Here is a 27,615-nt window from a genome sequence, read left to right as displayed (position 1 = left end):
GTTGAGGAGAGTGAGCACAAAGATCCTAGGTAACCTTCCTAACATCTCATGAGTACGAACTGATGAAGCCAAGAGTTGAACCGAATTAGTCTCTTTCTAGCCACAAACTTTTAACCACTTCATTCTGCTGCCAGCAGAATAGACACTGATGAGCAGGTAACAGTTTCCTTCTAATTCTGAAGGTAGTATCTCTATGCCATTGGCTGGCCTCAAACAGAACACCCAAGTCAGCTGGGAAGCATGACCTTTCCAGGCAAACCGGTCTCTAATGGTCATGTAGAAAACAGTTTTCAGTTTTAAGTTACAATAAAACATATTGCTGGAATTTAAATTGTTAAAACTTTCTAAAGTTTTTAATCATAAATCCCTAATATGTTTTCTAAGTTTTTATAATTAATTTTGAGTAAAATTAGACAGCAAAGTTGTATTCCAAAACTAAGCCTATGACTGTCAGCCACTGGGCCTTCACAGCCATACACAATCTTGTTCAGGCATAAACTTGTTTAGATTTACAGTAATACTGACTCTGTCCTTAGTCTAAACAGATGTGACACACTTAACACATTCTTGTTTCTATATCTCTCAAGAGCTTCATTTTGACGTCCTTACAACATTGTCTATCCAATGGTTTCCTAACGCCAAAATTTTTCTCCTAAAAAAACTCCTTTTTATGCATGTTAATACCAAAAGCACAAATCCTATAGAAGGCAACATACTGATTTGAATCAGAAAATATGTGTTGCTCCTTAGTGGCTAAATGAACAGAGCTCACTGTGACTCTGGCTTTGCTTCTGTTATTCAGATTTGTGCAACTTGATGAATGGGATAATCAAGGTGAAAAATGCGAGGCTGATACCCAGCAGCACTCTGTCCTTTTCTTGAGTCTCCTTTTTTCCTTTTTAAGAGCAAAGTCTTATCAGCAGTTCTGCCATCCTGTCATGCCTTCCTCAATTATTTAAGGGGGTTGCAGAGACCAGGGAAAGAAGGCGTATGGAATAGATGTCATGTCTCATCCTCACCTGGAGGACATGAAGGCTGCTGTAAATGGCTCAGGATGACATTCTTGGGAATGAGCTGAGGGAAAGCAGTACTCAGCCTGGGATCCTTTCCTTTCACTAGTCTCTCAGACTGAGGGATTCCAAATTCATCTTGGCATCATGAGTGTCCCCCTCGTGCGTTAGCTAACAGAGTGAAATGTTGACTAATCAGCAAGTTCTAAAACTCCACGTTAATAAAACATGAATAGCTATACCTGCTCCTTCCATCCTGCAAGTTGCTTCCACATAAGATCTTTTGTATTTCAAAGACAACGACCATAAGGTGTCACATTAAGGCAGCCATCAATTCCCAATAAAGTTTTTTAAGATTCATGCCGGGGAAGGGTTCTAAAAATCTACCTGCCTGATCAAAACGACAGTTTTTAAAATACAGACCAGAACATGTCAGCAATTATTATTTGTTTTCATTTGATAGTCAATAAAATATGTAATTCAATCTTACTTATCAATGCAATTACCTACAACATCTGTTTTAAACAAGAAAAATTGATGTGAATTATGCTAATTTCATTGCTGAAAGCAAATAATAATATGGAAATTTCCTGGTTTTCATTATATAAAGTATTTTAACACCATTAGCATACTCAGTAGAATTCATTCTAAGCACATGGGACTCTAATACTCAATTTAGACTCAGGATTGTAGTTGGAAAGTGCTTTTCTAGAGGAATGAAAAAGAATTAGCCTTTCTTCCTCCTGGCATTCTCCCTGTAGTGTCACACTAGCACCTGCTAAGGATGCATTTCATTTGGTTAATACAGAGCATTAACCTGTATGCTCTGGTTAAATGTGCTCTCAGCACAGGCTATTTATAAACCAATGTTTGTGATGACTTACCCAGATCCCAAATACTTCCAATCTCACAGAAGGAAAGTATTATAACTGTATTTTAGCAAAGTTTTGTTTCATGATCTTTATATTGTAAATTACATACATTCAATTTGATTTTTAAAAAAGGCTTAAACAATAAAGGTCATACTTGAGTTACTTCATGGACAGCTGTTTGGTTTGGAAAAATGACTTAATGAAAGACTGAGTCATTAGCCTAACCAATAACCTCCAGAAACCCTTTTTCCTTTCTCTTTTTTGCTTATCTCTAAGATATTTTACACCAGAAGCAAGTTTACAGTATCAATATGGCTTCTCTGTCAATATGACTTCTTCTCCAAAACACGCCCCCCAAAAGGTTCAAAATATATCTTTGATTCTGATTGATTTATATATGCATGCCCCAGATCAATTGCCATGAGAGGGTATTTTGACTTATGATTGCTTTAAACAAATCAAGATCAATCCAAATCACAGGACTGATGGGGAGAGGGGAAGGCTAGTAGTCTAAACACAGGACAGAATGCTTTGCAGCAAAAACACTGAATGTTCACTTATAGGTGAGTCCTCACTCTTGGGTCCTGAGCCCAATATGCCATTTAAGACAAATGTGCCCTTGTGTGCACAGAGGACAACGTGACCATGTGGCTATGCTAAATTATGGAGAGCAGCTCTCATCTGACCACTACTAGTGAAGTTCACCTGACCATTATCTTCTATAATCATCAGATGAAGTAGCTTTTCATTCATTTCTATGAGTTTGAGGATTAGCAAGAGGCCATCAGAGCTGCTACCTACTGTAGCCTATTGTGTCATATGTTAGGAACTGCATTTGGACAAACAAATCATTGACCAGAATAACCTTAGGAAATGATGTTTTGTTCATGAGGTTCATAGAACCGAGAAGCATCTCCTGTCTAGGTGATTAGGATCAGGTGTGTGTCACCTGTCCAGAAACCTCCAACCTATGAGAAGGAAGTCACTGATCTGTGATCCTCCATCTCTTCTATAAGCCATGCCTCAAGCATCTTCCTAGCAAGCTAATCCCTTAGCATATTGTTCTCCCATCTTCTGACCAGTGAGTTCCTTGTAATAAATTCCCTTCTTTACCATCACCTTCCTCTCAGCTAATTGGTTTCAGTTGCTTGAGGAGTATACTGAGCCTCCATGTGATATCAGGAGTAACAGAGAAAGAATTTAAAATCCTTATATTCTTCAACAAGGGCTGTTTTAAATATACTTTTTAAAAAGGCAAGGCTGAGAGGTTAAGTGGGTTACTTACTTAGGACTACAAAGTTCTGTTTGAGCTAGATCTCCATGTCATATATACTGAATCTTAGTCCAGTATACATCCAACTAAATTACTTTGCCCATTTTTAAATTTTACCCCTATTTTCTAAACTTTAATAGAACGAATACTTTCTTTAAATTTTATACTTCATTTGACTTGTGATCCTGGACAAGCATTGTAAAAACAAGCTAACCTACCATTCAAAGGATAGCATTTTGAAGAATTATATTTTGTCCCAAATTTAGCATGAGCCAGGGGTATGATACTTTGAAACACTTAATTCTATGAAAGTTTCAATAGTGGAATTGAGATTAAAACTTTTAAAAGTACCTTCTAATTCTGGATTTAGAATTGTAAAATTTTTTGCTTTAGAGAATGTGAAAAAGCTTAGATATCTTAATTATAAAAAGAAAACATACAGGATTTGATGTCAGAATGGTCTGAATCCTAAGGTTCTACTCTGAAGTTAATGCTTTTCTACTGTGGGGTTCATTGTGTTTAAACATCCCATTTTTTAAGGCATTCATCTGCTGATGGACATATAGGCTTCTTCCAAGATTTATCTACTATGAAAAAAGCTGCTATAAACATGGGCATGCAGGAATCACTGTAATACCATGTCTTTAACTCTTTTGAGAAGACATCTAGAAAGCAATAGTTGTGTCAAATGGAATTGCTAGTTTTAGCTTTTAAATCTTCACATTGATTTCCATGGTTTTTGTAATAGTTTACACTCCCACCAACAATACAAAATGGTTCCTTTTTTCCTGTAGCTTCAACATTTGTTATTATTCGGTTTCTACAGATTTTAGTCATTTGTAGGAAAGTAGATGTACCTTGAAAACATAATGTTGTGAAATAAATCAGATTCGCAAGCTTAAATACGAATAAACCCAAATTATAAGTAAAGAGCAAAATAAAATATGAATAAAAGGAAGTAGAGAGACAAATCATTCTCAAATGGTAAGAGGATCAAGAGATGGAAGATAGGAGAATGGGAGGGAAAGGGGGTGAAAACAGATGGATTATGAACATGCAACAAATTCACATAATGTGAATATGTCCTTATTAAAAACAATGCTTTTGTAACATTTTTGTCTTTAAGTGAAAGCAATCAATGAATCTTTTATTATATTCAAATTGGAAACATACATCAAAAAGTTGTCTGTATATATTTTTCAGTTCATAATCTGAAAAATTCATAAATTCATAATCTGGAACTTTGAAACTTTTCTTAGTGGTTATTTTCTCCTAAAGCTTTCCCAAGGTCATGGTTTTCCCAAAGCGATTATTTCCCAACCCAATCATTCCATTTCTGATTACTAATTTCTTCTCTAGAACTCTTTGGAACTTGCATTCGAGTATTCTATCACTAGGTTTACGTAGATCATCTTAAGATATAAATTAGTAAATTTGGAAAATTATATTCCACTAAATCTACAGCTTTCTAAGTAATTGAAGTGGTGGTAGTAGACACTTTGGTTGTACTAACAAAATTTTGGTTGTGCTAATAAAACTTTTCTGCCTAGGAATAAAATATAAGATACTGCTCAAGAAATGTCTAGGGCTGGTGCCTCAAACAAAGGAACTGTATCTCTTCCGTGACCCTAACATCAACTCCAGAGAAGCTCAACGTGCTTTGGTTTTTGTGTTTCCAGGGTTATATACATATATAATTAGAACACAGAATGCAAAATATGCCAAAGTATACACTTATTATTACATTTGAAGTTAAAGTCTTTTAAAATATTAATCTGTTAATTGTTTATCATTTAGGTCTTTTACATCATAAGACTCATTAAGGAATGACTTTTCTATTTTCTCCTTCCTTCATGTGTCCAAAAAAAAAAAAAAAAATCTAATATGAAGTCAGTCGACTCAAGAGTTTCTTAATTTCTGGTCCAACATCAATTAAATTAGCTCATATTTAAATTATCAAATTTTGAATTCTGCAATTGGATCATTTCCTCAGTGTACATATGGATTCTTTGCATAATCTTAAGGCCACCAAAACACATTAAAGAAATGCCAAAGGAAGATGTTTCTCACTTGTTCATCCAAGAAATATTCACAGAAGTACAAGAAATTTTATTTTCCTTTAGGAGGTGCTATCACCTGAAATTACAGAAGTCATCGTACAATCCAAGCCTGACTTGCTCTCTAACACACAGGATGTATGTTGTTTAAATTTACGTATCTTAAAAGACATTCACCATCCTTTCCCACTAGTTCACCAAAGAAGTGATTTACTGGCCTATGAGATTTAATAATATATTTCAAACACCTCTTTAAAAAAAAAAAAAAAACCTATTAACTTCATTCTATAGAAAACCTAAAAGTATTCTTAAAAGTGCTTCTTCTGACACTTAGAACTATATCTCTTTTTAAAGTAATACATAAACTGCAAGTTTGCCTCCATTTTCTCATAATAAACCTAATTTTCTTCTTAGGCCCACTGATTCCTACTGTGAAATATTATTAACTGCAAGGTAGGGCAGGCACTTTCCGAGACAGGTTCCTACACTTAGTGAAGAAAAGCAGCAGCCCCTTCAGAAGACTGTTAACATGCCTTCAAAGTTGTTTTCTTTTTTATTTCAGCCACGGCTCACTGCAGAAACTTACAAAGAATCAACCAATAGCAAGGCACTCTGACTTTCTTCTGATGAGGAGGAAAAACTTTGCTCATGGTAACACAAAATCCTTACAAGAAGTGTTTCAGTCCACCACTGATTTTTGAGTATATATGATTACGACCTCAAACTGCACATGCTAGCGGATATGCCTGCCTCTGCCTGTGATGGAGTTCTCTGTGTAAAGATGTCTGAATTTCCCCCATGAGGGCTCCTTGCATTCTCTGGGGAGAACACTACTTTGCAAATGAGTTCTAGCGTTCTCTTAACTTGCTACAAGCAATACACCACTATCTCCTGTTTGTGTTTATTGACCCCACACTCATCTAGAGGAAAACCTATTGTATTCAGTCACAATATTGTTTTTTGTCCTGGAAAAAGGTAACTTCATATGAGGAGACATTAAAATGTCTGTAAGGAAGTTTGAAGATGTGTACTAAACCAGTGTCTGGATAAAGATGGAGGCTATTTTTACATGAACAGAGTAATTTCGTTGTTTTTTCTTATATGGGAATTTTAAATATCCATCCCAGTGTATCTGCTCATGCCAAGTAGAAATCAACAGCAGGAGACTTATTATGAAGACCTAAAACTGAAATTCATTTTTGTTTCTGATCCTTCCAGAATCTAACAAAACTACTGTCTAACGTCTTTATATGAAATTTTCTTTAGTAAATATTAAATTTATTTTAAAATTTTGAATATGAGTAAACTGATTGTAACTTTTTGGAAATCTCGCTTTGGGCATTTCATATCTATTTTCCCAAAAGATCAGTGTCCCCTTTTTCCCTATTCATACCAATATAAAGAGATAGCTCTTAGATACTCTAATAATCACATTACCAACCACAGGAAAAGAAATATTCCCAATTAATATGGAGGTGATCAGTTCTTTTACCAAATATATTTCATTCTTAGAAATACTCTGTGCACAAATGACAGGGAAATCACCAAAGTAAAAGTATTCCTTGCACTGTTTAATCAGAAAATTATACTAAAGTTTTATAGAAATTCTAGACACTGGAACTTATTGCTCTTGAATGACATTTTAAAAATCAGTGCAAATGAAGTATAGAGACTCTATAAGTGATTTTTGTAAACTACAAATGTATTCAAATCTGTTACTGTTTTTCTCTCAAGCACTGCTTGACACCTCACTTTCGGGTCTTTTATTTCTTTTCATTTGCTGCTCCCTGGAACCCTAATACTTATTCTTGAAAACAAGAATTAACAGACCTGGAAGTAGAGAAAGTTTATTTCCTACATAGCTAATGACACATGTGGAATAGACAGAAGTTACGCTAAAGACACAAGAGTATCAGTGTCTGACAGTCTACCTCAAATTGCCTTTTAGCAGAACACAACAGTACTTAGGTGTTTTCACCCAGTTTTCTTTCCTTCATTCAATCCCTTTCTTAAAGAGCTTTGAAATGAATTCCCAGCACCCGCTCTTTCAAGCAGCGCAACCTACATGAACAGCCACTAAATTTCACTCCAAAATGAAGCCTAAACATAAGTTAAGGATTATAATCTATGGTGAGTATAAAACACTGTTTTTTTCATGAAGAGTAAAACACCAGTGAACAGACATCACACAAGTCATACACATCTGTGCACCACCAATGAATGCAGAGTAACTGATCCTCCAAGGAGCTAATTCATGCTTTGTATTTGGTGTCACAGCTTTCTGCTCCCTGAAATCTCCGCTGCTTTGTTAAGAAAGTTACTTTCAAACACATTAGCTTCATGGGCAGTAAGGAACACTAGTAAGCACTGACTGTTCCACTGTCTGAAAATAGATAGCAGCAACAGGACATCCAGTTTGGACCCCATGAGCCATGAAACTCAAAAGCAACTCTGCTGATTGTCCAGAAAAAGAGGCAGAAGTTTTATCTGTCAACTAGCAAGTGTCTTTATGAATTTGGTGCCTTTCTTCATTGAGAAAAGAGGTTACGTTTTCATACCTCCCTGCTAGTAACAAATGCTTCTCTTCCAGGCTACTATCACACGCTGAGAGCTGGAACCCAGCTGCTCTTAAACCTTAGCTGCACCCTGTGGAGCGGAGCTGCATTGGCTGCACTGGCTCAGTGCTGTTATTTTGTCAAATCAATTCTCCTCTTACCTCGGCTTCCTTGTTCTTCTCTTTGTTTCTGCCCATTGAACTTCTCCCATTGCTGGCTGTCTCCAGGGCTGGGATTACGGAAATCTGATGGAGGGGCATATTGGCCCAGCTGCAGGTTGCCAGTCCCTGATTGGATGCCTGATCTCTTCACTCGCCCTGAGTAGCCCACCTGCACAATTGTTCATATCCTTGCTTTGCCAAGCTCAGGTCTAAATAAAAAGGGGAAAAATAGTGTTTCAGATACTGTACAGCAGAAGCCAGGGTCATCTGGCCAAAATGTCAAGCACCTTGAAAGAGGAGTTTAAAGGAAATGCAAGAGCAAATAATCCGGGGAGTAAGTATTGTATTCTCAAAAGGACAATTTACTGCTAGTCATAACTGTACTGCTTTGTCACTGGAGCACCCCCTCTCCCTAAGAGCATTGTGGGAGACAATTCAATTTCTATGGTACCTAATAACTGTCATGGAAACCAAGGAAACCCGGGTCTCACAGGCCCTTATTAGCAGCCGCTTCCTTTAATGGCACAGACTCCCACATTTGCAGCGGCTGACACTTCTGCTTTTGTTTCTCCCACTGAGTCCCCAGGAGTCCCCTAAGCACCCAGAGACACAGCATCCTGCTGAGTAGGTAAATAAGCAGGAGTCTGAAAAGCTTAGTGTCCTATTTGGAGCCAAATCTCTTCCTTGAAAAGCCAGGCTAGCTGACTGTGTCCTTCATGCATCTACACTAATCTGCTTAGGTCAAAGGATCTGCCTTGAAGTGGAGAGCATCAAACAGGGAGGGGTGAGCTGAGTGATTGCAAGTGTCTGTTGGCTGGGTGTAAAGAGAAGGAAGGCTGCCTGCATCTCTCTGACTAAGACATCAGCAACAGGAGTCAGAAGCTATCTGTCACTCGGAAGCACAGATCTCTGCTCTACTCACTGTGGCTTTACTGCAAGTCCCATGTGCCCTGAAATATATTTGTTTGAATCGCTAGCAGCTCTTCTTTGCTTTTCCAGGGGGTGAAATAGACTCCACTAGGTCTTTACTGTTCTCTCAACAGAGTTGAATAATTTAGAGAAAAGAAATGGTGAATCAGAATTTCTGCCCTTTACATTAAAAACAAAATGATCTTACAGTAAAGAGAATTCTTAAAAATGCATTAACTAGAAAAAAAAATCACTTTGCCCTCTGTGATTATTTCCTCTTTGGTGAGTATAACGCATTTTGTCTTTAAAAGCACAGAATTTCTTTTTCTTATTTTGGTATATATGCTTTATATTTTTCTGGGTATTGTGACTAAATCAGATCTGCTGCGGTGTGTGTGTGTGTGTGTGTATGTGTGTGTGAGTGTGTGTGTGTGTGTGTGTGTGTGTGTGTGTTTATTTACCCCAAAAGAAGCAAAACTCAGACGATGGATTGATTTTTTTAAGTATATTCTCAAGCACTGTTTTATGAGTTAGATTTTGTCACTAACCATGAATGATATCTACAGTGTGTCTGTAGTCACAGTTCATCTCTAACTTTCTTTGTGTTCCACACAGTAATGCCATTTCCAAAAAGCTTTTGCAATTTATTCAAATTCAGGATAGAGAAAAATTGTTGAAGAGATAGATACTCTCATTGACAATAAAGTAAAAAGGAGTCAGTGTAAAGACAGCAAAAATTAGCTATTAATCTTTAATTTAAATATTAGCCTTGAAATAAAGACTTCAGTGTGCTTTCAAGTGTTGTCCAATTATGTGCTACTTTTAACTTAAATTAGTCATCTTTGCCTGATTCTCATCCCTGTTATCTACTGGGCTCATCTAGGGAGATTTACTAATGCATAGATGTCTTAGAACATACTAGAAAAGGTTCAGGTTCAGTAGAGCCATGATGAGAACCAGAAGTGGACAGCTTTTAAAGTATCATGCGCAAACTAATTTTGAGAATGACTACAGCCTATCATTAATGTTACCTTAGCACAAAACAAGACAATTAAAGTTTGTATAGCAACAGACATCTTGATTTAGGGTAGAAAAGCAAGCAAGAAAGAAAGAAAGACTATCCAGCAGCCCTTAACATGGCGTTTGATCATCATCTGTCTTACTTTACAAAGTATATTTGTGAAATACAGAAGTTTTAAAGAAGGTACTACTAAATACTCACATTTCCACAAATGTCACGTGCAAAGTAAGATTACAATGCTTAAACACTGATGTACTTAAGGAAACATTTCTTCACTTTAAAAATAATTACTAATCCCTTTATCTAGGACTATTTTCATTTGGAGAAGGTTGGGAATAAAAGTCTATAAATCTAATAGTCATGACTAATACTGAAATTTAAATTACAAATCTCTTTAGAAGAGTAATATCAGTGTTTACACCCATGGAATGTTCCATTAAAAGCCAAAGTGTTTTCCAGATAAAGTTAGACTTCAGTACTTTTGCCTAAAATATTAATTAAAGTTATAGAAAAGGAGATTTTTAGCTTGAATTAACTAAATGATTGTCTTAATCCTGTACTTCATTATGCATATGAGATTATCCTTTGTTTGCAGTGAGATTTTTCAAAAATAAGAATTAAATTTTAAGTTAATTTAATTTATATGGTTGAGCTGTTTCAATTAGTTTTGTCTTATCCTAAAATGTAAACTACAAATTGAATTTGGGGAAAAGAATATTTGTTTCTTAAGGTACTTTACACACTAAATAAGAGGAAGTTTGTTACATTTTTAGAAATAATAAAAATTAATAACTGGGATGTTTAATAAATATTTATGTAATTTTGTATTAGCTGTTACTAATCAAGCTTCTAAGATTTTCCAATCATATCAGTGGGGAAAACATGATTTTAACATCGTGTGTTCAAATTCTTGGCTGCCTTGGAAAAGGGGAAAAGCAAATGTCACTGATTTGCTTTCCTCTAATACCGTTTCTTGAGCAGCTCCTAAAGTGCTTTCTGCCAACTAGAAGCAGAAAGTCTCTGGGGTGCTTCCTTATGTAACATGCAAAGCTAAGGAGACTGCAGGGGAACGCACTTGTCCTGTGCGACCCCGGACATCTTGGGCAGTAAGAAAGCCCTATGGAGTGAAAAGCAGCAATACCTTCAACAACCAGGCACCAACACACAGTGGTCCTGCCACGAGAACATAGTGATTCAGTTCATTTATATTGCATACATACACACAATGCAAGATCTGGCTTCTAAACCTTAGTTCTGTGGAAACCATGGACTGCAATTATTATTATTGCATCTATCCCAAGATATCCACCCACCCTCCACCTAGATTCCATTCCTTATATATGTCTGAATATTTGTTTCTCCTCCACATCCTGACGCTCTGGTTCTGGGAATACCTCTGCCTGTGGCTCCTGAATTTGCCATTTAATGGTTCATAACTCTAAAACTAAGACTTCAGTTTACTCCAACACCTTCTAATTTACTTTCCCTTAGTAGCTTGACATTTAAAAGAAAACAGGAAGATGATAGAAATAAAAAGCGGCAAGATGCAATATGTATTTGTACCAGAACCCCATGATGAATGGACTCATTATGTATCTCAAACATATAAATTAAAAGTCAGCAAAGCCAAGCAAAATATGTATCTGTATCTTCCATCATAAGATCCACCTCAGTCTTGATCAATTTCAAAGGGGAAAAAAGGTTTCTAAGGAGTCATTTTGTAATTAAGCAAGAAAGGAACTACAGTTTTAGGCAAAGACAAGAAAATTAGTAAACAGTTTTTAATGCATTCAATGGGCAAACTGATCATTTAATTCAATCAATGCTTATTAGGCATCTTCAGTATTTTCTGAACTATGCCGGGGTGAAGGGACAGGAGGAGGTAAACATGAAATTATGCAGTACAGTCTCCATAATGAAGGCATTTTCTGTGTCTGACAGATAAGACTTACATAGGTAAGTCAGTTTGAAAATAGTATAGCATATAACAATTAATCTTCGAGAGACAATGCAGAATACTAAATGTAAATGCCAAAGAAATCACCATAGGCCCACATAATCAAAGACAAAGTATTAAGGAAGAACTTGGGTCTGGGTTGGGCTTGACAGAGACAAGATGACTGAGAAATTTCGGGTATAGAGATTAGCACAAGGCTGGCAAGTGAGACTCAGGGACACTATTTTAACTAACAGAAAATGTATTTAAGATTATCAGTGGTTTAGGGAATATATGGTTACTAGGATGGGACACTGGTTGACACGTGGGAGGAGAAATGGAAGAAAGTTGGCCCAGGATAGTTAAAAAATACATAAAATTGTCAAAATTACAACTACACAGTTACAAAGATACAGAATAATATAGTTAAGAATTTTAAGTAATCTGAAAATAGAAACAAAACACTGAAATGAGGAAAGAATATTTCATAACAAATCCCTGGTGAAAAAGATCAAAGCTGGATTGAGGGGGTTTTTAGTGCCACTGAACAGGGTTTGATGGCTGCTGTCAGAGGTTACAGGAAGAATACATGGGAAGCTATCACTGCATGAAGACTCTATGGCATGTGATAAAAGAAAAGAAAAAAGCCCCTGGAACCCAAAGCTAGTTTCACCTGGGCAAACGGTGAAGAACGTATTTGTATAGAAGTCAGGGAAAAACTCAAACCAGCCTAACAAATTCATTGGGAATGATAAGAGGAAAAGGTGATTAAAATTTCTGGCCTAATAGAAGACACAGCGGGGAAAGGAAGGGGGAAAATAAACATTAGGATGTCATCTGTACATGTGGCAACTTCCCACAATGATTATAATTACCATGTACTACAAACACATACTAATAAAACAAATTAAAAAGCAATCTGCAAAGTTACATGGCATTCAATGCTACATTCCTTAGATTGTGTATGATTTTTGGAATCCGATTGTACTTATATTTTGTGTGTTCAAGTACTTTCTCTAATTAGAACAACACCCCTTGAACAACCCTGAAGGCAACGTGGTGAAGCAGGCAAACTCTCAGGAATAGAAGCGAGGGCTTCTATTCTCCACAAATCGCTGGCCCTAATTTTGGCCACATTTATTTTCAGAGGTTTGGAGCAGATTACAACATGGCCAGCAGTTCATTTTAGTCTTCTGAGGAATCAAGACAACTCTTCACAGTCATGTAATTATAGAACGCATTAAAATAGTTGTAGTGTTTGTATTCTTTATACTATGTTCCTAAAAATGAATACCACCACTAGAAGCAGAATCCACCTAATAACCTCGCAGGACTAATCTTTCTTCTTTGTAATTTGTTGAGAGAATAAAATAATTCACTTGATTCTCAATAAAATTAGAATTATCTAATATTAATTAGATATTAATAATTAGCTTTGTGGAAATGTTTTAGGATTCAATGAGCCAAATTTATGTTTTATTTTACTTTCTTGAAAAGATGAGTAGAATTAATGTCTTGCTTAAAAACAAGATTTATTTTGGCACATAGAATTAATTTCAGTCTTCTCTCCAAGTACAAAAAGGGCTGAGTGAATCTTTTTTTTTTTTTGTCTTTTTCGTTTTTATTAGTACCAGGGATCGAACTCATGACCGCACACTTAACGAAGGCACTTCTGCTGCTGAGCTAAATCTCCAGCCACAGGGCTGAGTGAATCTTTGTTACATTTCTCTGCAGCTCTGTAAATACTGTCATACCTCATTGAACAAAGAAAAAACAGAAACAAGAAAGGCTTTCTGAGAACAAATTTCTATTTGTTCACATCTCTGGACCTGAGAAGAACTTGGCATTTCTAGGGACCTGGAGTTAAGGGAGAAGCTCTCCAGAGCTCCACAACCTGCTTGTTCTCATCCAGGAGTGCTTTGTGTGTGTGTGTGTGTGTGTGTGTGTGTGTGTGTGTGTGTGTGCAGAGTGACTTTTCACTACTCTGAAACTTCACTGTGAGTGTCTTCAGAAGGCTCAAAAAGCCTAGGATTCTCAGAGCTTACCTACACAGTTTTGGGGCCATTCAATGACTTGAAGAAATAGTATTTTCTCTTTGTGCCCAAAACTTTGACTTCCCGCACCAGAAAACAAACAGTACATTTAATGTAATGCTTCCTGTGAGGCCTAAGGCGTAGCGAAGGAGAGTAGGTCCTGACATGCCTAGCAAAGCACGTGCACACATGCAAAGGACTTTGCTTTTGTTTTTTGATTCTTATTCCCTTTAATGCTGTAAGTTCTATTAACAATGTGTACTTAACAGGAAAATGAAATACTAATAAAATGTTAAATTTTTAATATGTAATGGTTAGAATAAACGTCAACATTTCCAGCATCAACTGTTTACATGCTTCCAAGATCTAAGAAAATAACAGCAGAAATAAATTCCTACATGAATTACAATGCTAATACAAATAAAACTCTGCCACAAAAATAATCTCTAAGTATCACACCAAAGGCAATTTTCACACATGAGAAAAACATGTTCCATATGCAAGTATTGCTTGCCCAGACAGCGCATGTGTTTTGTTTTCCTGTCTTCTTTGGTGGGACACACTTGACATCTTCCAGTCTGCCTGTTTTATTAGGAGATTCTTGTGAAGTTTCTTCAACTACTGATCTGACCACTTACAAATCCAGGCCCAATCGTCTAAGAAAATTTTTCCAGATATGTTGTGCCTGTTATTTCTTTGTAAGGCAGAGATACTATTTATTCCTGATATGTTTAGGATCCAGTAAAATAACCATTGGCTAACAGTTTGTGTTTCCAGTGGCATCAGAGTTGCTGCACACATAACTTGTAAAATCTACTCCACCTTTTGTTTTGTTGTAAAATGTGATCATTTCTGGCTTTTCTTGTATTGAGAATTCAACAGCAAAAAAAGTTTGTTTGTTGAGATAGGTTCTCAAGCATGTACTCCAGGCTAGCCTGGTACTCACTATGTAGCACAGGCTGACCTTAAACTCATAAGATCCTCCTGCCTCAGCCTCTCAAATGCTGGGCTTACAGTCATCTGCCACCACATTATCATCATGATGTAATGTTGACAGTATCAATACCACTTTTTCTTCATCATGTAGGAAGCCAATGTTATGCCTTTCTGAAATTTAAAGATTGTACTATACCTTTCTTTATGGTGAATTTACAACATTTTTTTTAGAAACCTTAGCTTTGTTCTTGCAGATAACTCTGTGCTAATCAACTGGCCTTCTCTTAGGAAATGTAACATCTATGGATAACTAGTGAACCAATTGTAAAAGGTGACATTTGGGTTACTTTTGGAAACAAGTGCAAAAAGTCTGTTGTCAAAGTCAAATGATTTATTGCGCATGAATAAAGACCTAATGGCTGAGTTCCAGGATAAATTTCTAAATTCAAGGTATAAACCGTATGAAGGCATAAATTTTTATACCGTATTTGGAAAATTTTTTGGCGTATACTGCCAAAAGCTCCAGCAAGCACGAAATGATGCAATTTGTTCACTAGTGCTCATGATTCGGACAGTATATAAGTTACTTGACAGTTCACAGCAAAACTTTCCAAAAATAAACAAAATAGTAGCCAAATTGTCCGGTTTTTTTTTTTTTTTCTTTCGTGGCAGTTGTTTTTGTTGTCAAAACATAGACAATTCTGAAGGAAACCAAATCTCCTGAGTATCAATATTGTTCTAAAACTCTCAATGCCACATCTGTCACTTCTCCATAAATGCTTTTGGTTCTGGTCCTCTAGAATGATAAAAGTCCTGCTATGCAGGGGATTAGCTCAGAGAGTGAAGTCCATGATAAGAAGATATTTTTGAGTACTACTATTCATGCATATTAGAATATTTCTTGTATCTCATTATTCATGTATTTCAAAACGTCTTGGAGCATTTCATGTCTTAGAAAGAATGTCCAACACTCACTCATAGTGTTGGCATTCTTCCCTACAGGTTTCCTCTCTGGCAAGAATCTAATTACATTTTCCTACCCAGTTTTCACTTGGATTCTTCAGATTTACATGAACATGATGTAGTATTTTGAATAGCCAAGTGTTTATTTACCTTACCGTTTGCTTCCTCACCTGAATCAAGTCTTCCTTCTGTACTCCTCTGTCATACCTTGCTCTGTGTCACTCATGACTTCTCTAATCCAAGTCATCATTAGTAGCAGAGTCACTCTGGACCTCCTCGCAAGGCTGGAAAAGCAGCTTTTCCTGTGATGCTGTCCTGGAGGGGGCTAATTCTGCGCAGTCAGCACTAAGAGGTTTCCCTGGTTCATCCTGGCTTCACCCCTGAGTCCGGCCGGGGGCTTTTAGTTTCATAACTAAAATTTAAGTCTTGATGTTTAGAATTCAGTACCTGCATAAATATTCTTTATTTCTTTTCCCTTATAGAAATTTCTCTTCTTTTTGTTCAGTCTAAGTGGAAAATAGAATAGTAGAATCTGTTTGGAAGGCTGATTAGAAAACACTCTCTCATTGTACAGATCATGGATTAAACCTTTGGAGATCGTGTTTTGATATAGTTGATGACAAACAGATGGCAGAAACGATCCAGGACAACCTCTTGATAGACTCCCACTCTCTAACCAATTTAATGAGTATATTTGTGTTTTAAGTGAAAATCAATCGTGTGATAAATACATTCATTTAAACTATATTTACTTATACTAGTAAACTATATTTACTTATACTAAGTAAACTACATTTACTTATACTTTACTTATACAGTGCTCTGTGAGGAATATGTTTTGTGACAAAAATGCTCTTTGTATAGAGATTATAACTTTATGAGCCAATATATTTTAGTAAAGTAGGAGTCAATATAAATGTGTTGCTCTTGGTGATTACTATAAAGAGGAAGAAGATAAACGTGTAAAAATACATGGGGGAGTAGGGGTTCACTCTTTTTGCAGAACATGTAAGTCATCAGCCTGTGGCAACAAGTGTGTAGAAGATATTTATCAACTACACTGTTTATCAGTTATGTATTTCTTATCTACAACTTAAAGTGGATGGCTTAAATGCAAATAATATCCACACAGATTGTGTGTGTAAATTGCCTAAAAAGAGGCATAAGTAACAAAAGACACTCTAAGTATAGTTAATTCGGAAGTATGAAAGATTGTTTCATTATATAAGAACAATTTGTAAAGTCATTCCACAAAACAGATGTAAAATGAACTATTAAACACAACATATACTTGAAAGTATGCTATTGGATGGTTAAAAGTATTATTCCAAGTACATCCTAAAAAGAATAAATCAAAAGACTTACCCAATTTTTATTGCATTATTTCATAATATATTTTATTTCCATGGTGGGGCTCCAAAATTTAATGTAGCATTAAAGAATTATGATAATCTTGCAAATATTTCCCTTATTTTGAGTAATACTAAGAATCTAGTAGATCTTTTAATTCTATATTTTCATTTTCTTTTATATAAATAGCAATAATAACAAAAAATACAAATGTTAATACTTTAATTAAATAAATGACATAATGGCTACCAAGCTAATTAACATATGCATTATTTCATATAATTATTTTTTCCCAGGAAGAACATTTAAAATCTGCTCTCCTAGAAATTTTCAAGAATACAATTCACTGTTGTAGAGTCCCCAGGTGTTAGAATGTATCTCTTGAACTTATTCCTTCAAACAAGACTCCCCCCTTTAACCACTGTTTCTCCAGCACCCTCTCATCCGCCCATGAGCACTGTTGTACTCTATTAAGCGACCTTCGTTTTTAGACTTCACATATGGATGAGTTCATCTAGTCTGTCTTTCTGCATTTAACTCATTTCACTTAATGTCTTACAAGTTTGTCTATGCTGTCACAGCCAGGCATGGTGGTTCACACCTGTAATCCCTGTACTTGGGATGCTGAAACAGGAGGATCACTGTGAGTTCATGGCCAGCCGGGAATACAAAGTGATTTTAAGGTCAGCCTGAACCATATAGTAAGACATTGTCTCAAAAAGCAAAAAAAAAAAAAAAAAAAAAAGAATCAAAACTATATTGTCATAAATAACAAAATTCCTTTCTTTTAAAAAAGCTATATAAGATTTCATTGTGCAAAAATGCTACATTTTCTTTATTCATTCATCAATTAATGGACATTTATGGTCCTGCCCATTGTAGTACTGCAAATAACACAGAAGGAAGATGACTCTTGAACATGCCGACTTCATTTTCTTGGGTTGATTTCATTTTATTTGAGTTAGGGAATCACTGGTAGTTCTAGTTTTAATTTTTTTGAGGATCATCCATACTATTTGCCAGAGTGACCGTACAAATTTACATTTCCACCTACTATACCATTTTTCTCTTTTCTCTCCATCCTCTCCAATTCTTAACTTTCCACAAAGTATATTCATTTTAAGATGACATATTATATGTGATAAGATATATATATATATTCTATCTCATTTGTCAATTTAGAAACATAGAAATATGAGAATTAGATAATGTATAAGCACCTTTGCACATAGTCTTCAATGGTATAAAATAACTAATAGGTTGGAATACTGTATATGACTTCAAATTTGATATATTTTCCTTCATTGAAGAAAAACTATCTAATAAGATACCATTACATGGAAAATACACTCAATACAATGAAACAACAAAAAGAGTGTTCTATTTAGAATTTTAAAATTGCCTTGTGATATTTCTTCATTAATAAAAGAGACTGCAGTTATGCAAGGCTCATTTTTCTTAAAATAGAAACAATTAGAAAATGACTAAGGCATGAAAATCTGATGAACATTTAGACCATATTAAATTATCTTATAAAGTTTTCATTTCAGGATAGGGAGTTTAATTCATATGCAATAATATCATTCAATATTATACTTTTCCTTTAAAGAAAGAGGCTAATATGAAACATTTTTAAATCACTGTCAAATAAAATCAACTTTGCTGTGAGAAAAAATAGACAAGGAAATTTTTTAGGAAGTAGATAAAGACAAAGAATGAGAGAAAGAGTAAGTAAGACTGCCAATGAAAGTCAACATAAAACAATATGACGTATAATATATACACAAAATGGTATAAAGATAAATGTGATAGGTTAAACATGAATATGTAAATCTTTCTAAAAGGGATACCACCAACAAAGATACACATAAAATTTAATACTAAAAGTACTAATCCAAAATAAGATAGATATAAATGGAAATAAAGGACAAAATAAATAGGGCAAAGAGACAATAACAGTGTGACACATTTTAACCCAAATTATGGCTACTCACATACAGTTAAATGGTCTAAACATTATTTACTGGCCACCTTAGCTGTATCATCTTTCATTCCCCTTTGAGGAAACCATTCTGAGGTTCCATCTTTCTGCTGCCATCACCCTAACCAGTGCAACAATCAGCATCAAGAGTGGAATGCTTGAGTCAGCTTGCTTTAATATTTGTGACCAAATGGATAAAGTCACCGATAAAAGACACTCTACATTTTGACTACATGGCATCACAATTCCAAATTTTGCACTACATGGTGTGAATTTAATTACAAATCGAGAAAAATATATTTCATAATCAGTTAACTTTGGTACTTAGTGAATATGGCAAAAATGGTAGTAGCTACAACGGAGGTAAGACTCATGTTGACTATTCTGGAGACTTTATATAAGAATAAATACACACCTAACATATGGCATGTCCAGCTCAGCACACAGGTGGAGATCCAAATTTTACTGCTTGTTTTACTACCTTATTTGAGCTAGCAGAGAAGAGAATGGCTATGGACTAAAAGATTGCATAGGCTTTCTGGGTGTTTTGTTTTGTCTTGAGACAGGATCTTGCTATGTTGCTCCAAAAGACCTTGAACTACTTCGTGGCTTAGACTGGCCTGTAACTCACCACGATCCTCCTGCCTCAGCCCCCTCCAAGTGCCGGGATTACAGGCATGCACCCCCCATGCTAGCTGTTGCAGAGTTGTCATGTTAGGGCTGTGCAATCTAACAAATGACCAAGGTCAGAGAACTCTGCGGGAAGGAACAGAACCATGAGATTAGGACAAAGACAGAGAGCTAAAAAGCTGAACCCAAAAGTCCTCCTAAATTCAATGCCAATGAAAGCAACTGTTCCCTCTCATTTCAGGGAATCAACCATTTTCAAAAAGAAATGTGTCAGTTATTTCACATTAGGCAATTGCTGCAAAAATAATATGCTGCCTTTTCTAGGGATCTACCTTCACCATCCGGAACTAGATCTAAGTATTGCGTACAGAGAAAAATGCGAAGTTCCTTTCCAAAAAGAGAAACCGTTATCTGAGATCCTCACAAGCCTTTGCCGATTTCACTCAGCAAGAATTGAGGAGAGTGTTGTGAAAAGATATAAGGGAGCTAAACTGCAAAAGAGGAGTTAAAACACTGGTCTAGACCAAAGCCAGTAACATAGGCCTATCCACCAAGAACTCCCCGTAAAATATGAGATAAAGTATTGTGTGTGGTAGGTGCACTGTTGGGATTCCCAGCCCCTCAGTTTTGTCCTAGACCTAAACAAATTGGCAGATCTGGAACACATTACCTGAGAAAGTTTTTTTTACTTTTGAAATCTGTAAGATAACAACAAGCACACACAGCAAATCTTCCCCCATCTTCTCTAGATGGCGTTTCTGCCACTTATTCGGGTGAATGACCTCAGGGAAAAGACTGAAGTACCTTGCCCTTCACTACAGTCAGTGACTCAGACAGCACCGTTTATTCCTGTGATTTTGCCTGTGCCTCCTGCACTGGTCAGATGAAGCCACTCTTACTGGGTTGAGGTAACATCCCTGGGTCCCTTGTTTGGTCAACTCTGAGTCAAATGACGTCCTGTGGCTGCTAGACCTGTCAGTGTACCATCATCCCGTGTCACTTCCTTAACCTCTGGATAGGCTTTTATCCCTCCTCAAGTCTTTTTCATTAGAGCTCCTAAGTGGCAAGATACGATGATGATCAAGCCTAGTTCATTTTATTTTTCTGGGCTGTATTTTTTTCTGTATACTGTCAAAAAACCATTTTCCTAACACAAAGACAAAAAAAAAAAAAAAAAAACCCACGGATTTTCTCATAAGTTTTTATAGAGTTTTATGGCTTTGCCATAAAAAAGACATGATCCATTTTGAGATAATTTTATATAAGATGTAAAGTATGCATCAAAATTAATGTTACGGCCTATGGATATCCAATTGTCCTAGCAATATCTGTGATAAGGTTACGCTTTATAAAACCATTTATTTTAGTTAAGAGACAACTGTTTTACATGAGCCTCACAATGTCAGTTATTCCCTTCCATCTTTTATGTTGTTTTAGACACACATTTCACTTTTACATGTAATTAAAAAGTGATACTCTGTGATCATTTTTGTTCAGTTTAACCCTGTTAATTGTGAAGTCTGTCACCTGCTAAGCCCCTGAATGATACATTGTGACAAGATCTCTTATCTCCAAAGGTTGCATCCTCGGATACATTAGCTGAGTCACTGTGACAAATTAAACAGCACTCACATTGATTTTCTCAGTCAGGCTGGCCATTGTCGCCAGGTCTCCCTGTGGCCAGGTCACCTTACGTTTTATCTTCAGGATAGAACCTTTCTATGAGTTCCAGCACTGGTACGCTAAAGTTTGTGTTCACCTATTCCTGGGCATATTAAGCAAGTTTCACCTTCTGTTTATTGATTTGTCACAACTTTTCTAAGGGATATATTTAGGGTTGCTTAGACATAATACTTGAGATAATTTTTCAGTTTACTTAAATATTTATGGACAGCAGCCATTTAACTTCCAATGAGAAATGCAATAGGAATTTTACAGCTATAGAAATTCTCTTAAAATGTACAGTTATTTCTTAATATGCTTTCTTTTTCATAGATTTGATTGTTTTAAAGAATTATATTTCTTTTACCATTGTATTCTTTGGAGAATTTTTGAAAACATTATTTTTCCCTTTGGGAAGTCTACATTTCATACAGGTTTTACAAGTAAAAAGCTGAGAGTTGTCAGGAACAAATGGACCTGTAAACAAGAGAATCAGCAGTGGGACAGCTGTATTTTCTAAAAAGCTAGACATAATTAATATATATTGATTATACTTCCTCTTTTAAAAAATAGTATTTTCAAAATTTTAGTCATTTACAAGGGAGCACATTTTTAAAATAATATTTTAATATAATATTAAATAAAAATATAGCATAAAATATGGAAGTAAAACATCAAGACCTGGAAATGTAACTTAGTGGTGGCATATATAAAGCCCTGTACTTGAATCCAAGTGGTTAAAAAAAAAAAAGGGAAAAGTGAGGTGGCTTTTTCTGGAAAAACGAAGTACTGTGGCAGTGTTTTAAATAAAGCAGAAGCTCATGCATCTTTTGTATGAGACTTTAGCCTAGAAAATCTGCACCAGACAACTGTGCATGATGATTTGCCATCACTTTTGCACACTTCTTCGAGATCAAATTCACTGCTTGTTGAATCATTTTCTGTGAAGGATTTGCCTTCACATAAAATATGCAATTTAATCATAAGTGACACATATGAGTGTGATTTTTTTCTAATTACAACAGAACAATTTTGCAGAATGTTTACTGGGCCCCAGAATGTTATTAGGCACTGTGTGATATGCAAGGGAGCACAAGGAAATAGCTTTGCAGAGGAGGTAAGATTTATAAAACAGGTTCTTTGTAGTGATTAGGATAATGCACCATCCTGCCTAAGCCTGTGTGGCACAGATAACAAGGGCAACATCATTTTCAGCTTGAATGGATCAGTGTGCATTTCCGAAGGAAATGTTCACCGGGAAGGGGAGACCAGAGTGGTGGGTTTAAAAGATTTCTAAGGGGATAGAAATGGTTGAAAGAGTAGCATGTGATAAGAAAAGAAAATTTTGAACATATGTAGGAGGTGTGTTATACAGTTCCAGATCTGCAGATGTGCACACACAGAAAGCCAAACCACAGGAACATGGTTAATTAGAGTAAGAACATTTATTAAGACACTTGGTAAGCACTTTTAAGATTGTCATGATTTTTCACTAAAACATCAATGGATGCAAAATTTAGTATGATTGCTTGATAATGGATTTATTATCCAAACTTTTAAAATAACATGTTTTTATAGCAAATATGTATAACAAAAGTTTCCTTTAAAAATATAGCATAGTCTTAAAATTTTACTTTAGAAAGTATTGTGTGTGCATGTAGCATTTCTTTATTCTTAGAATGACTTTGCCTTTACGATTTTAGCATTATAAAAGATATTAAAATATAGAGAAATAAAATAATTATCACAAGATCATTCAGAGGACAGCAGACATGGACATCAACTATAGATCTCTTGTTCCCAAATCCAGTACTACAAATGTATAAAAAAATAATGTCATGTCTTCATTTCCACAAATATATCCCTAAATACACATAACATCACATTACTAAGATATCAAAGAGACAATACAACTACATTGCTTTTATGTACTTCAGTATCTTTTTGTATTTTAATTAATATTGTGGGCTGACAAGAGTTCATATATGTAAATATTTAAATAAAACAGTACTTGAAGTTATAACATTGTGTTTTTTATAATTTTAAAAGGAAAAAACAATGATACAGAATTTCAAAACAAGCTAATAAGGGATTAACAATGATTAATACATTGTGTGTTGTTATCTTCAGGTTAGTTGCTCAGATTACCAGATATAAGCATGAAAAGTTGATCAAACAAACCATTCTTTACAATAAACTAATAGAAATTAATAGTATGATTCTTAAATATTATATATATAATATATATATTATTCTTTCGCTTCCTTTTTTTTCTCCTTCCCCTCAATCCAATTGTTCTTTCCTTTTGAGCAATTTCTTCCCATTTCTCAAAAGCTACTGTACATTTTGGATCTTATTTACTCTTTAAGTTTCTTATACCACGAAGAAAAAATATAGTGTTAACATATGCGAGACTGACATGTCACTTATGGATATGGTCTCAAATTGCATCTATGTATCTATAGAAACCTCAAGAGCTTATCCTTCTTTATAGCTGGATAGTTTTCTATTTTATAAAAATACCACTTTTCTATTCATTCCTTGGTTGATGGGCATTTAGGTAGTTCCCAAGATTTAGCTTTACAAATTGTGCTGCTATAAATATGGATGCACACATATCACTGTGGTATGATGTTTTTAAATCTTTTGGGGAGATACCTAGATGGGGGATAACTGTGTTGAATGGGATCTCTAATCCTAATTTTTTGAGGAATCTCCACAATGATTTCCTTAGTGGTTGTACCCAGTCTATACTCCTACCAATAGTGTAGAAGAGTTTTGTTTTCCCCACAGTCCCTCCAGTTGTTGGTTGATATCCTGAAGATAACCATTCTTTCTGCTCTGAAATGGAATCTCAGTGTCATTTTAATTTGCATTTCCTGAATGACTAATGATGTTGAACATTTTTTCATATATTTATTTGCTATTTGTGTTTCTTCATATAAGAAGTGTCTACACTCTTCACAATAACATTCAGAAAGATGAAATGCTTAGCAATCATCTAATGAAGGAAGTAAAAGATATATATGTTGAAAATTTACTTTGAAAAATGAGATTGAAGGGAATATGAGAAAATGAAACAATATCCCTTATTTATGAATAGGAAGAACTAACATTGTGAAAATGGCCATACTCCCAAAACGGTTATACAGGTTTAATGCAATCATGATCAAAACACCATTAGCATACCACACAGGTCTAGAGAAAACATACATTACGTTCACTTGGAAATAGAAGAAATCTAGAATAGCAAAGGCAATCTTGGGCAACAAATGGCAAGGCAGTGAGTATCACAATTCCTGACTTGAAACTATACTATAAAGCTACTGTGATAAAATCAGCACAGCAATCCCAGAAAAGAGAAAACAGACCTGAGGACTGGTGAAACGATTATAAGATGCAGAAACAACACAATCATATTCAGTCACCTTATCTTTGACCAAGGGGTCAAAAATGTTCACTGGAAGGAAGATAGCCTTTTTAATAAATGGTGACAGAAGGGCTAGAGATTTAGCTCATTGGCTCAAGTGCTTGCTTGGAAAGCACAAGGCCATGAGTTCAATCTCAGGTACCAAAAAAAAAAAAAAAAAAAAAAAAATAGTGCTGGAAAAACTGACTTTCCACATGCTGAAAACCAAAACTAGATCCATGTCTAACACCATGATCTAAACTAAAGCCAAAATGGATCAAAGAACATGGATCAAACAGAAACACTAAATCTACTGGAAGAGGAAGTAGGTAGAAATCTTGAAGACATAGGGATAGGCAAAGAGTTCATAAACAAAACTCAAACCGAACTGGAAGTACTTCAAAGAATCCACAGCTGGAATCTCGCCTTATTAAAATATTTTGCACATTAAACTAAATCACCAACAGAGTGAAAAGACAGCTCACAGAATGGGAAGAAATTTTAGACCGCTCTTCCTCAGACACAGAAATTCTATCTAGGACATATAAAGAACTGAAAAAAATCAGGCCCTCCAAATTCAGAAATATAACATTCTTGTGCCTGACTGAAGAGTTTTCACTGTCCTAGTAAAATTAAATAAATTTAAAAGTTTACCCAGGATCTTCTAAATTTCCTCAGGAACATATAATGGATTAACTGAGAGGCACTGACATTACTCTATGTTCATAATAAAGAAATGATTCGCCAACAACCTGAGAACTGTAACTTAAGTCCATAGCTTCTGGTTAATTAGCTGTCCTCTTTTATCAATAAAATTTAAAGAGTTTATTGATTTAGAATAATAATCTCCACTAAAGCCTAACCATAAAATATAAAAGCATGTTGCTTGAACTAGCTTGGTAAATCGACAACTTCATGTGACATTTAGGGAAACAACATATTTGTGTAACTTATTACAATGCTACAAATATTCCAAAAGATTACAAGGTTGATTTCCTTATAAATAAAGCCCCAGAGATGAAAAGCAAACTGACAAAAAATAAAGTCACTGACTAACTGCTGTCCATAAAATGTTTTTAGTAGGCACTGAAATCTGACATTGTGGGTTCCTTATAAATTCCAAGAAAACTTTAAAGAGATAAAAGCCTAATAAAAAAATCTTATTTGATTCTATTAAAAAACAAAAAGTTGTTAAAATCGGTTGGTGAAATGCTGTACATGTTTTAATTTAAATTATCTATAATGAAGTTCTAGGAGTTGAATGATTTACCTCATCTGCAGATAAAGCCTTTTGATCCCAAAAATTTGATTCCAAAAATAGTTTCCAAAATTTTTGATAAATACAGTGGGTTTTTTGATATTTTTCTATATTATAGTTGATGGGATTGAAAGACTAAAGCAAGCTGCTATAAAAATGTGTGCTTTATGATATAAACAAAGAAAACTACCATTATTGTATTTGGAAACTAAAATTAAACTATAAAACTATCAAGTGATTGAATGCTGTTGAAAATACATGGAATATAAACATGTAGAATGAATAAATTGATAATAAACTCATTAATATAAAACCACAGTCTGCGAGAATGAAATTGCATGTAATCTGTTTTTTATATTTTCAATTGTTTGAAAACTGAATGAGTATACATGAGATCATTTTCAACAATTGGTACAATTTTAGACAGTTCATGAAACAAGCTAGATAAATGACCCGACAATACATGAAAAAATGATCAGAAAATATGAACTAAAAGTAACACTAAAATTCTTTAAAAAGGCATTCACTCACTCATTGCTAAAGAAAATAACTGACATTTTCTAATAGTGAATATATATGCGGCAAGTGGTTCAATAACTTCACTTCTTGTAAAACATGACATATTGAATCAGTCTTAACATTGGAATTGATTTACATAATTAGATTTCGGATAGATTTAAAGGTAGAAACCACAGATTTCATAATTAATTTCATGAGAGAGAGAGATGTGCAAAACATAATTCTAACATTTTGGGGTTGAGCAACTGGACGGTTGATGTCTTCACTATTTACATTCCAGGCTGAGCAGCCAACACTTGCCAAATACGAGATGCTCCTTAGAAATTCAAGCAGAGATGATCAGTTAGCTATTGGATATGCAAGTGTGAAATTCAGGAGAGAGAGCTGAGCCACAGAAGGAAATTTGGAGTTGGTGTACAGATACTTAAAAATCATGCCACTAGCTTAGATCATCAAAGAAGCAGATGCAATTAGAGACAAAGTGTAATGGAAACCAGTGCCTGATAACAATTATAACTAATGGAAGAATGTGAACATATTACAACACTGAAAACCTAAGTTGATGAGCAATATGTCTCACTCATTTTCCAACTGCTATTTTTGGAGCCGTTTCCCAGTGCCCATGCATGTTTCTCCACAGTATTGCAACTGCTCTTTGGGTAACTTTCTCTAGCTCATTTGTTCATTTTCAGTCTTTCTTTTCCTCCATACCTGCCTCTTCAGGATTGTTCCAATTTTTCTGTCCATATGACTCTCAGATCCCATAAATTCTCTTTACTTTCTTACTGCTCTTAGTCCCAGTGCTTAAGTGGAGCCTCATCAATGCAAGAATTTCCACTCGGGAGAAAACATCTCTGCAAGTTGTGTGTTTTCACCCAATTATGTGTGTATAATGTATATGTCTATAATGTACATAATACATTTATTCCATGTACCTAATGAAAAACAAGTGAAATCATCTAAAAGTGGAGCAAAATATTTTGTTCAGAAAATCATACACAAGATACATCCCTTTCATGACATAATATTTAAGAATCACAATACTAGACTGTTCAAGTAAATACAATCATGTAAAAATAT

At 35.1% G+C, this 27,615-nt stretch overlaps 1 protein-coding gene across 12 annotated transcripts in view; it reads right to left on the bottom strand.

The window, feature by feature from the left end:
• The window catches only part of Marchf1 (membrane associated ring-CH-type finger 1), a 687,536-nt gene that overhangs the window by 381,450 nt on the left and 278,471 nt on the right, over positions 1–27,615 (bottom strand). For 6 of the 12 annotated variants that reach the window (XM_063234805.1, XM_063234813.1, XM_063234811.1 and 3 more), the window contains exon 3: positions 7,929–8,137. The exons of the other annotated variants lie outside the window; for them this stretch is intronic. Coding sequence is in view for 2 of the 6 variants with exons in the window: in XM_063234811.1 (XP_063090881.1) it covers positions 7,929–8,027 (99 nt within the window). In the remaining 4 variants the exon portion in view is untranslated. The remainder of the gene's footprint in view (positions 1–7,928; positions 8,138–27,615) is intronic. 12 annotated transcript variants of the gene reach the window in all.

The sequence above is a fragment of the Cavia porcellus genome, unplaced genomic scaffold (assembly GCF_034190915.1).
Source record: "Cavia porcellus strain 051 isolate PalLab524CR breed Dunkin Hartley unplaced genomic scaffold, mCavPor4.1 scaffold_24, whole genome shotgun sequence".
NCBI lineage: Eukaryota > Metazoa > Chordata > Mammalia > Rodentia > Caviidae > Cavia > Cavia porcellus.
Note: the sequence above shows the minus strand (reverse complement) of the source record. Positions and strands in the feature narration are given on the sequence as shown.